Consider the following 10,517-nt stretch of genomic DNA (forward strand, 5'->3'; position numbering starts at 1 on the left):
CCGCCCGCGCCCCCGGGACGGCAGCGCGTGGGGAGGGGCCAGGATCCCCGGGGCTGCACATCGGCGCTCGAGGCACATCCTCCCCGCATTGAAGGGCGAAGGGCAAAGGGCGGGTCCCCACCCCACCGCGCCTCGCCCACTAGGAGCCTGGAGGCCACCGCTGCTCACCCAGAGTCTCTGCGGACCCCCGACCCTCTCCAGGCCCGTCAGCTCCCTCGTGGGCGTCTCCCCATCCTGAAGCTCCGGGAGGCCCCACCTACCCAGGTCCCCCGAGAGCCCACGCCCGCCCTGTCATGGGGGCGGGGCAGGAAGGGGGGCGGGGAGGGTCAGTCCCGGGTGTGAGGTATGGAAGCCAGACACACACTCCGCGGAAGGGGTGATGGAGAAGAGGGCAACCCCGGGCAAGAGGAAAGGGCCTGCGCCGAGCTGGGGGGGCCGTGAGCCTGGCCGGGCGCACAGGCTCTAAGGAGCCGTCGGAGGCGGACTGGGGTCTGGCACCATCCTGGTCCGGCCGGGCCGCCAGCCCCCGGAGCGCCCCCGAAGCGCCAGGCCCGTGAGCCACGTTATGTGGTTCCTTTCAACTATGCAATGCATCCCGGGGCACCGTGTGGCAGTGAGGACGAAATAGGCTGACTGTGCCCCAGACTCAGCCAGGGCCCCCGGCGCAGGGACAGGGCGCGGCGCTCTCTCCCAGGAGGCGGCCCAGGGAGAGGCGGTTCGTCCCCCAGGAAGCCGCGGGCTCCCAGCGCCCTCGGCCAGGAGCAGCCTGGGGATGTGCATGGGGTGGAGCCGGCAGCGGGAGCCGACAGCGCCACCTCCTCAGCAGCCGGGAGAGCACGTGGTGAGCGCTGTCCCCGAGGCCCGGCCTCCGCGCCCCTCTGCAGTCACCTCAGTGGGCTAGCTCCTCACTTGCTCCTACAGCCCAACAGCACCGCGCACCGGCCCACCTGGGCCCTGCTGCCTCCTCCTGGCCTGCGCAGACCTGCTGAGTGCACGTGTCTGGGCCGGCCTGGGAGCCAGACCCTTCCCTCCGCCCGAGGCGGACTAGCAGGCCCCTGCTCCCTCTGCCTGCTCAGCAGTGGGTGTCCATGCCCAGCAGGCTGGGTTAGCACCCAGCTCAGCCCTGCTTGCTGGGTTTCCAGCCCCCAGGGGTGCCCTGTCCCCTGCTCCCCACCACGGAGGCAGGATGGGAAGGTGGTGTGGACTCATCTCCGACGCCAGCACCAGGGCTGGAGGCCTGGGGCAAGTCACTTGCATGCTCTGAGCCCAAACTGTCTGGGTGTCGAAAGGGAGGGAACCCCTAGTCTCTGCTCAGCCACCCCTGAGCAAGCCTCCAGGGTGTGATGCCCACAGCACTTCCAGTAGATGGCCACCAGCCTGTACTGGGAGTGGGGGCATCTCCACAAGCTCACTGGGTCCCACGCCAACCGGTGGCCGCAGCAGAGCTTGGGAGTCGTTACAGAAAACCAGACCCCAAATGGTGTCACTTGTGCTGAAAGTCCATCCATGACACCAAACCTCGATTTAACACCTGATCTAACTGCCGTTTCAACCTCTCCCAGAAACATAATGGTAATCAGCCAATCTGGAATGAATCGCCTAATAAAGTCCATTAGCTATGGCTTGAATTTTGGTTTTTTTACAGTTAACGGAGTGGTTCTGGAGGGAGGCCACCTGGGCCCCGCTCTGCCCGCACTTCCTAGCTGTGTGCCTTGGGCAAGTTATCAACCTCTCTGTGCTTCAGTTCATTCTCGGTGAAGCTGGGACCAGACTAGTTGCTTGTTCCAAGGACTGAGTGAGGTAAAGCTCTCTGGACTCTACGGCTTTCTCTCCGGGGGGCTCATCCTGTGCATCTCCGCTGCTGTGTTTCCTAATGACCCTGGATACGCTCCTTTTCCCCGGGAGGTGGGAGCTGGTGCTGGGGGACTGCTGGAGAGCCCAGCGGGCGGTGTCCTCTGTGAGGAGGAGGATGAAAGACTCCTGGCTAAGGGTTTAGGCTGCACATTTTGAAAGTTACCACCTACTCCAGGCAGGGGTTTTAGGAGTCCCTTTCTCCAAAGGACACTGGAGCCCAACTCTGGCAGGATGGCCCGGAGCCGTCCCCAAGGCTGAGCTAAAGCTCAGGCTGGAGGCCTGTCCTGGGAGCCCAAAGCAGGGCCACCTCCTCCAGGCAAAGGCCATGATGGCTGGGTGGGGGTCAGAGGAATTCCCTAAAGGCAGTACCTGCCGTCAGCAGGTTCCAGAAATGCCCAGGGTGTCCCTGTAAGGCACCTGGTCCCAGGTCAGCAGGTTGGCCTGGCTTCCTTCCCCAGGAGGCCTGGGGGCTTCTTCATGAAGGAGGCAGCACACAGAGGCAGCATGGGCAAGTAGGGCCAGGTGTGGGGACTTGAATTTTATTTGAAATCATTAAAAAGAATTCACAGCAGCATCGTGGGGTTAAGGACCAGAGGCTGGGAGGATGAGGGAGAGATGAAGGTGGTGTAGCTTGGGAAGACGGGCCTGGGCTGCCAGGAAGCAAGGGCCACCCCAAGGTCATGCTCCAGGACTGACTAGCATGCAGTGGCCGGAGGGGATGGGCTCCACGCAGAGGGGGTTGCTCTCGGCCTCTGCAGTGGACTTGTAGCCCTCTAGTCTCCCCAACTCTTGGCCTAGGAGAGAGAGAGTGACCTTCACACAGCCCTGAGGGGCAGGGACAGGAGTCATCTCTACCCCTCTGCCCTGAGGGCTCTGATACCCCAGGGGGGGGAAGCAGTGAGCCTGTGAGAGATGGGGGTCCCTGCCCAGGGCCCCAGGTGTAGCTCAGTGGCCCAGCTCCTACCTCCTCTACCGCTTCCTCTGTGACTGCCTCATCCTCCTGGGGCGGGGCAGGTGGCTTCAGCTCCTCCTGTGGGGAGAGAAAGGGCGTGGCACCTGGTGGAGGCGCAGAGCCTGGCTGCCTGCCTCCAGGCCCCAGCCTCCCTGGCCTCAAAGATGAGCAGAGGCCCTTAGCACCCGCTGCACATGATGGGCCAAGGTGAGGGCGTGCAAGGGCCAGACAGACTGGGTGCGATGATCATGTAAGGGCCCCAGGGAGGGCTCTGTCTGATGGTGCCATGGCCTTCAGGGTCCCAAACACCTTGGAGCCTCTGCTTGATGCTGAGTCCCTGTGCAGCCCCTGGCTAGACCTCCCTGAGGAGCCTGGTGGGTGGGGTAGGTGGGGGTGGGCAGTGGCCCCTGAAGCCCCAGGCCTCACCCGACCCTCAGTGTCCCTGAATCACATGATCACACACCCTTGTCCTCCTGAGTCCCCAGAAAGCACTAGGAGAAGGGACATAGCATCAGTCACTGCACTGTTCACACGGGTACCCTGAGGCCAGGGAGCCAGGCATCCAGCTTGAGGCCTGACAGCTCAAAGCAGTGGGGCTGCGGGCATCAGGTGGGGCTGCGGGCATCAAGTGGAGCTTGCTCCAGGCCCTCTCCATCCCCAGGAGCATGAGTGCCTCCTCTTTCCTTCTCCCTGCCTCCTGGACGCCGGCTGCAGGCTCAGGCTGGTCTGGATCTATACTGTCCTCTCACTTCCTGTCTCCTACCCTACACCCAGCTGGATACTTGCCTGAGGTGGAGGCTGGCCTAGGGGTGGTTGTGTGACAGCTGGTGGACAGGGCCTGTACCTCTGAAGGGTGTCACCTCTGTGCCACCATCCTACCCCTTCGAGGACGGGGCATAAACTGGCACTGATGTCAGCCAGAGCCGGCGCAGGCTCTCCTGGTGGAGGTGGTGGCCACCTGCTTAGTCCTGCTGCCCAGAGCAGGGGCATGCTCGGTGGCATGCGTGGCCAGACAAGTTGTGCTGCATCCTTCCGTGGTTCACTGGAGGGTGAGTCGTGACTGCCCTGAGGCGGCCTCCTCTACACCAGGGCCTGGGCGGCTCCACGGGTCATTAGCCCTCCAAGGTGCGGGAGGAGGACCCACCCAGAGCTCTTGTGTTGGGAGCCGGGGGAGGCCTGGTGTGTCCTGCAGCACGTGGGGTCCTGCCCAGAGGTCACCGGCCTTTGTTGGGTGCCCACCATGGCCTGTCCTCGTGCTTCCTGGGGGCCATTCCCTGCACCGTCACACAGCCAGTGAGCCATGCTCTCACCCCTCCCGTTTTAAAGATGAGGAAATGGATGCCCTGGCCAGTGTGGCTCTGTTGGTTGGGCGTCGTCCTGTGCACCAGAAGGTCATGGGTTCAAATCCCAGTCAGAGCACATGCCTGGCTTTCAGGTTCCATTGTCCAGTGGGGGCATGTATGGGAGGCAGCTGGTTGATGTCTTCTCTCTCTCCCTACCCCTCTCTCCCTCTCAAAACAAAACAAATCAGTAAAGCATAACCTCAGGTGAGGATTTAAAAAAAGATGAGGAAATGGAGGTCAGGGAGGTTGAGGAGCCTCCCAAGTCGTGGAGCTAGGACGTGGCAGAGCTGGGACCTGGAGAGGGGGCTGTCTCTGCAAGGCCTGAGCCCCTGCACACCCCTCCCAGAGCAGGGCTGGGAGCCGGCCCTGCAGCCTGCCCCGGGAGGGAGCTTTGCAGAGGATGGGACACGCTCTGCAGGGAGCACCTCCTGCCCCCAACGGATCCTGCTCCTGCCACTCTCCGCCGCTGTCTGCCAGAGCACAGGCTTGGAGCCGGCGGCCCTGGGCCTGCAGGCTCACCCAGACTAGCCATGGGGCGTGGGCACGGCACAGCCTCTCGGCCTCACTGCACACCTGCATGGCGCTTTGTGCCGGCTGAAGGAGTGAATGTGAGTCAGATGCTTCGAGCAGAGCCTGCCCGGGTGGGTGGGATGTTTCACCCGCCAGCCCCGCCTCGGGGAGTGCCCGTGTTCCGGTGCGCTCTGCCGGGGCAGCACACAGACACACACACTCTCTGGGGCACATTCAACAGCACACAAAGGCAGAGGAGGGCGGGTTCAAACTCAGTCTCCACCACCAGGGGGTGCTGCTTCCCAGCTCCTGGAGGAGGAGGAGGGAGGGGCTGCCCGCAGGGGCCAGGAGAGCCTGGCCACTGGCTGCCTGTCACCTCCTGGGGCCACAGGCCCTGCGGTCACTGGTCAAACGTGGTTCACCCTGAAGGCCGGCACCACTCAGAGGGCGTGGCTTCGAGACTCCTTTCCCTTTGGGCCTCCCACTGCCCCCTCACAGGGGTGGTGTGAGGATTCCCCATGAGTCTGTGCAGACACCCTTGCCCTAGGCCTCTGGTTCCCTGAATGTCGTGGGTGATCATGTCTCCCCCCAGCTGGCCTCTCTGGGGCCCAGAGGAGAGGACGGGGCCCTGAGGACCAGAGCTGGGCCAGGCCTCACCTTGCGCACCACTCCCGAGGTGACCGCGATGTTCTCCGCCTCCTCCACAGTCTTGGTGGCCACGGTGTTGACGCTGCTGACCACCGCTTCACTCACAGCATTGGCCTGCTCCTTGGTCTTCTCAGCCACTGTGGGAGGACTCTGGCTGGCGTTGGCCCTTACCCCTCCCACCAGGGCAGCCTGCCCCAGGCAGGCCTGAGCACCCCTTTCCCAGGGCACTCAGGGCTCTGGTTCTACCCAAGAGCGGAGGCTGCCCCTTCCCGGTGCCAGGGGGGCTCTGGTGACTGGGAGGCCAGCCCTGGGTTCTGAGGGGTCTGGGTCTGTACAGCTCAGGACCCCAGTTGGGAGTAAGGAGGACCCTGAGCTTGGGCCTTTAGTACCAGGCTGCAGAAGTCCCTGGAGGTCCCAGCCCCGTCATCCCCTAGTCCTGGGGCTCCTCACCTGAGGTCACGCTCTGCACGACACCCTCCTTGGTCTTGGCTCCTGGAGAGGAAATGGAGGCATCAGCCCAGACCCACTCCTCCTAGTGTTGGTGCAGCTGTCAGGGCAACAGAACAGCTGGACAAGCTGTGGGGTCAGTAGTGGGAAGGACGGTGTCTGGAGACCAGCAGTCCCTTTAAAGGCTGCTTCCTGCTGTGTCTGGGGGAGGGGTCAGATGGGAGTGGACAGGACTGGATGGCGGATGAGAGGGACCAGGCCTGAGGGGTGTCTGGGCCCTGTCTGGGTGTGGCCTGGGCCTGGGAAGCTGCAGCAGGACCGGCTGCTGACCGGAGCTGAGTCATCAGCTCTGCCTCCTCTTCCGTGGAGCGAGGAGAGGGGGGCTGGGTCTTTGCTCCTCAGTCCCACCCCTTCCCCTGAGGAGATGGAGGCCTGTGGCAGGGTCTCGGGCTCCGTGTGGCTTCTTCCCGAGTCCAAGGGCCCGTGCGATGGGGAGCAGGGGCTTGTGTCCGTGCACGTGCGCACAAACAGGTGTGTCTCAGAGCTGTGCACCCGTCTTGCTGTCCTGACCCAGAGGCTCCTGGAGCCCCAAGGAAGACCAAATGGACCCTGGGGTGGCAGGAGAGGGGATGCTTCAGGGCCCGGAGACCTGGTGTGACAGCCAGGTCCTCATCCTCTCAGTAACCGGGCATCCCAGGTTCCAGCCCCCGAGCTGCTCCGCCCAAACTCACCCACATACATGACACCCTCCTTGGTCTTCTCAGCCGCTTCCGTCACCCCCTGCTTGGTCTTCTCCACGGCACCCACCACGCCCTCCTTGGCGATGGAGAAGCCCTTTTTGAAGACGTCCATGGTGGCAGGAACAGCCAGCTCTGCTGCAGGCTGTGCTGGAGCTGGCAGTGCTGCCGCAGCCGCTGTCCCCGCTGCCGCCGCCTCTTATTTTATACCAGGGGCTGCAGCGGCCTGGATGCATCCTTAGCCATCACTGCCTGCGGGGCCGCCCTGGCAGGTGCCCCCGGGCCGGGCTGCTGTGCCTGTGACACCTGGGCCACGAGGGAGGAGCCTGTGCTCCCAGCACCCAGGTGGGTAGGGGTCAGAGCCACCCAGGCCTGTCAGGCAAGAGTGGCCAACCTTCCAGACTGGCCGGGGCTGCTCAGCCACTCAGGGAGCCGTCCCGCTGTGCACAGGACGTGGAGGAGCTGGGATGGGGCCCGCGAAGGCTTGCCCATGCCCTGGCCTCTGGTGACACCCTGTGGCCCTCAGAGCCTCTCCCCACCTGTAGGGAAGGTCTCAAGGGGGAATGTCTCAATAGAAGATCCAGCAGCTTTCCAGACGTGTCCTTTCAGCCTAGGTCTCCACTGATGGGTCACTATCCAGCTGGTCCTGAGGGCAGCCTTGCTGTCACTTGTCTGGTTTTGCTGCCTCTCTGGGCCTGGAGCTGAAACACAACTGAGACCTGGGTGTTACCTCCAGCGAGGACAGGTCACCGCCTGCCAGGGGAGGACAGGTCACCCTGGGGCGAGTCCCCCTACATTTGTCCTTTGCTGGCACCCAGAGTTCCCGCCTGGTGACCTGTACCTGGCCCATCGTCCTTGCTCTGCTCCTGTCTGTAACTGTCTACCACGCGTGGGCCTCCCAAACCTCAGGGTCCCTGACACAAGCCCTCTCAGGCCGGGAACCAGCTGAGCTGTTGACTGCCTCTGGCGGGGCTGGGGAGTGTGTGTGTGTGTGTGTGTGTGTGTGTGTGTGTGTGTGGCTGGACCAGATGCACCGGTGGGCCGGCCTAGGCCACTTCCTTTCTTTGTTGTCCCAGCCTTCTCTTCCTTCTGAGCCTTCACTTGAAGCAGTTTCTGGAATCACCGGCAACGGCTGAGCCTGCCCACTGTCAAGATGATCCTGACACTGGTGCTCAGCCTCGGGGGGGCCCTGGGCTGGGGGCTGCTGGGGGCCTCGGCCCAGGCCCCTGGTCCCAGGTTCTCTGACCCACACAGCCCCGGGCTGCCTGGGGTCTGGATGTCAGAGCCTGAGGGCATCGGCAGCGAAGGAAGGTAAGGAGGGGCCTGGGCTCGGGGGAGGCCCTGGGCCCCGCTCAGCCAGAGCGGGCTCTCCGGACCTCAGTGACTCACCTGTGAAATGGGCTCATGTGATCTATAGGCTGGGCAGTTGTGAGGCTGAATGAGGTGCCAGGATCCCCTTCAAGAGGCCACCCCCCACCCCCGTGCCCGGACTGGGCACCCCAGGAAATCCCCTGTCTGACCTGTGGCAGGGAATGGGCCTGAGGGCTGGGAAAGCCTGGAGCACTCTTTGCCATCAACCGGCCAGCATGGGGTGCTGAGGGGCTGTGGTTCCGAATTTTCCAGCTGGCCTGGCAGTGGCTCCTGTTCGAAGTAAGCCAGTTCCGAAAGCTGAGCTGAGGTGAGGCTGGCCATAAGCCATGAAGGACAGACCCTCCTGGGGACTGGATTTTGATCTGAGTGCCAGGGATGGCAGGGTGTTGGCGTGGCTCTGAGAACGAGCGATCCCAAAGGGTGCCTGCTGCATCTGCAGAGCGGAAGGCGTGGTCCCTGGGGATGGCCCAGTGGTCTCACCACTGGACCAGGACACTGTTTGCTTGCGTTTTACTTATCCAGGGCCAGGGATCCTCCCGCTGGGTGAGGGACCAGGTCCGTGGGTTCTTCCGAGGGTGCCCCACCGTCCGCACCAGGTGCTGCTGACTGGCCGGGCAGCTTGCCAAGTGTTACCTCAGTTCATCCTCCCAATAGCACCAGTTACAGAGGAGGCACCTGAGGCTCAGAGAGGCTGAGCAGCTGGCCCAAGATCACACAGCTCAGGAGAGCCTGAACCAGGACCTGAGTCTGATTCCCAAGTTCATGCTCTGGTTTCTGGAGTGCTCACAGGCAGCCCTGGCCCTCAGTTGTGCCTACTCCCCCACTGACAGCCCCCCAACCCGATTGAAGGATCTACATGGATTTGGAGAGTGAGAAGGCCCAACTCACATCTCCCCAGTCTGCCATCTGGCTGTCTGAGAGCCACCACGGTGCTGCCTTCAGAATGGGTCTGCCTGGGACGCCGGCACAGCCCTGACTCTTCAAGGTCAATGCGTTTACTGGACAGGTTCCCAAACGCAAATTTCATTAGGAAGAGGCAGGAAGGTGAGAGTAAGCGAGTGCACACTGACCCTCAGGAGGGAAGGGCTGGCCCCAAGATGGACCCTCGAGGCCCCATTCCTGTTCTGCCCCCAGGTCTGCTCAGGTCTAGGAGGCACAGGGGAGGCTTGGGGAGCCCAAGGCCATGTGGATGGGAGGAAGTAGGATTCGCTCCTCTTCCTCCCCTGCCCGGGGCTGTGGGAGGGTCGGCACTCCCTTAGTCCCGTGTGGGGGGGGTGGGGCGGCGGCGGCTCTGGGCTGCTCAGGGCTGTCTTGCGGGGCTCGCTCAGCCTTTGTGTGGGTGGCCCGGTGTGTGCAGAGAGCGAGTGGGTGCGCACAGGGTACCTCGGCTGGGGAATTCCCAAGCAGGGTCCCAGCCTTGGTCCTAAGTGGCTCCTGGGGGTCCCCGCAGGCCTGCGGGGTCTCCTTCCCACAACCCAAAGCTGCAGTTCCCACCGCCAAGCCCAGGTCCTCAAGGCCTCCGCAGGGGCTGGTGAGAAAGGAAGGAAACGCTGCACAGCTTCCTCCGCCGAGTGCTTCCCCTGCTCCTGGGAGGGGAGGGCACAACCCTCCCTCCTCGGCAGGAACCAGGAACAGGCGGGCGGGCGGGCCTCCTGCGCTCAGGCAGGGCGCCCAGGCCAGGCCCCGCCTGCTGCCAGGGCCAGGCTCCTGCCCCGCATTTGCCCCTCATGCCGGGGTGCGAGCCCCGGGGCCAGGCCCTGGGCCAGACCCAGAAAATACCCTTTGCAAGAAGGTTGAACATGTCACCGTGTAGAGAATCATGATGAGTTTGAGCCAACCTGACAATAGCCAGGAAGGAAAAGCTTAGCACATTGAGAAAATGCTCTGGAGAACGCCAGCTTGCAGCTTGCTCTGTACGTGAGAATGGAAGCCGGTGGGTCATATGAAACCCACTGGTGGTAGATTACCGGGCGGGAGAGAACCCAGCGGGAAGCCCTGGGACTGGGGGAAGCACAGCAGACACCGCTTTCACACTGTGGGCAAGGGCTTAAACATTCACACTCACAGCACCTAGCGGCCTGTGGGGGAACAAGATGACAATGAGCGGCTCTGGTGTGGGGGTGCCCTGAGGGGTCAGGAAAAGGAGGGGGCCCTGACATTCCAAAGGAATGTTGTCTTAGAGCAAAAAGACGGCAGACAGGCCTGAGGTGGACACTGGCCTCTGGCATGGAAGCTGGGGGCCTGGATGAAGTACCCGCTGTGAAGGTTCATGCTCAGACCTTCCTGGGTGGTCACTTTCCGTCTCTGAGTTTGTAGCCGGCCTTCCCCGAGCTTGTCGGGTTTGGTACGTGTCCCATTTTTGTCCACAGAACAGCTTGGTACCCTGCACAGGTCCTGGGGAGGAGGGGGGATGTGGTTGGTGCTTCCCAGTTCCCTGGGGACCCCAAGGAGCAGGGCTGGGTGAGCCAGCCACCTGGGTGTTGGCCTCCGTGAGAGAAGAGGCTCTTCTTGCTCCTTGGCCTTGGGGGTGGGGGTGGGGGGCAGCGGGTCAGGATGTGAGGTCCTCAGAGGAAGGGCTGAGCCTGCAAGGGGACAGCTGAGCCCCAGACCAGGTGCCCCATATCCACATGGTTGTGACAGCCCTGCAGCCGCCAC

The 10,517-nt window shown here is 63.1% G+C and overlaps 2 protein-coding genes across 2 annotated transcripts in view; one reads left to right on the forward strand and one right to left on the reverse strand.

Moving 5' to 3' along the window:
• Positions 1-2,361: 2,361 nt before the first annotated feature.
• On the reverse strand, positions 2,362-6,689 carry SNCG (synuclein gamma). Its single transcript, XM_006767904.2, has 5 exons — positions 6,486-6,689; positions 5,758-5,799; positions 5,317-5,444; positions 2,819-2,884; positions 2,362-2,648 (listed from the first exon to the last, which is right to left on the reverse strand). The coding sequence occupies exons 1-5, from the start codon at positions 6,604-6,606 to the stop codon at positions 2,628-2,630; spliced, it is 378 nt and encodes a 125-aa protein (XP_006767967.1). The 5' UTR covers positions 6,607-6,689; the 3' UTR covers positions 2,362-2,627.
• Positions 6,690-7,561: 872 nt separating this feature from the next.
• The window catches only part of MMRN2 (multimerin 2), a 22,978-nt gene continuing 20,022 nt past the window's right edge, over positions 7,562-10,517 (forward strand). Inside the window, exon 1 of the mRNA XM_015566672.1 lies at positions 7,562-7,802. Within this exon, the coding sequence (XP_015422158.1) occupies positions 7,645-7,802 (158 nt within the window). The 5' untranslated portion in view covers positions 7,562-7,644. The remainder of the gene's footprint in view (positions 7,803-10,517) is intronic.

This window comes from Myotis davidii, unplaced genomic scaffold, assembly GCF_000327345.1.
Source record: "Myotis davidii unplaced genomic scaffold, ASM32734v1 scaffold642, whole genome shotgun sequence".
Taxonomy (NCBI): Eukaryota; Metazoa; Chordata; class Mammalia; order Chiroptera; family Vespertilionidae; genus Myotis; species Myotis davidii.

Excerpts from the sequence above, each read along its gene's own strand:
- SNCG (XM_006767904.2), bottom strand. The coding sequence starts at position 6,606 with ATGGACGTCTTCAAAAAGGGCTTCTCCATCGCCAAGGAGGGCGTGGTG. Across the intron at positions 5,800-6,485 it reads GGAGGGTGTCATGTATGTGG|GAGCCAAGACCAAGGAGGGT; the intron begins GTGAGTTTGGGC and ends TTTCCTCTCCAG. Across the intron at positions 2,885-5,316 it reads CCTCGGGAGTGGTGCGCAAG|GAGGAGCTGAAGCCACCTGC; the intron begins GTGAGGCCTGGC and ends CTCTCCCCACAG.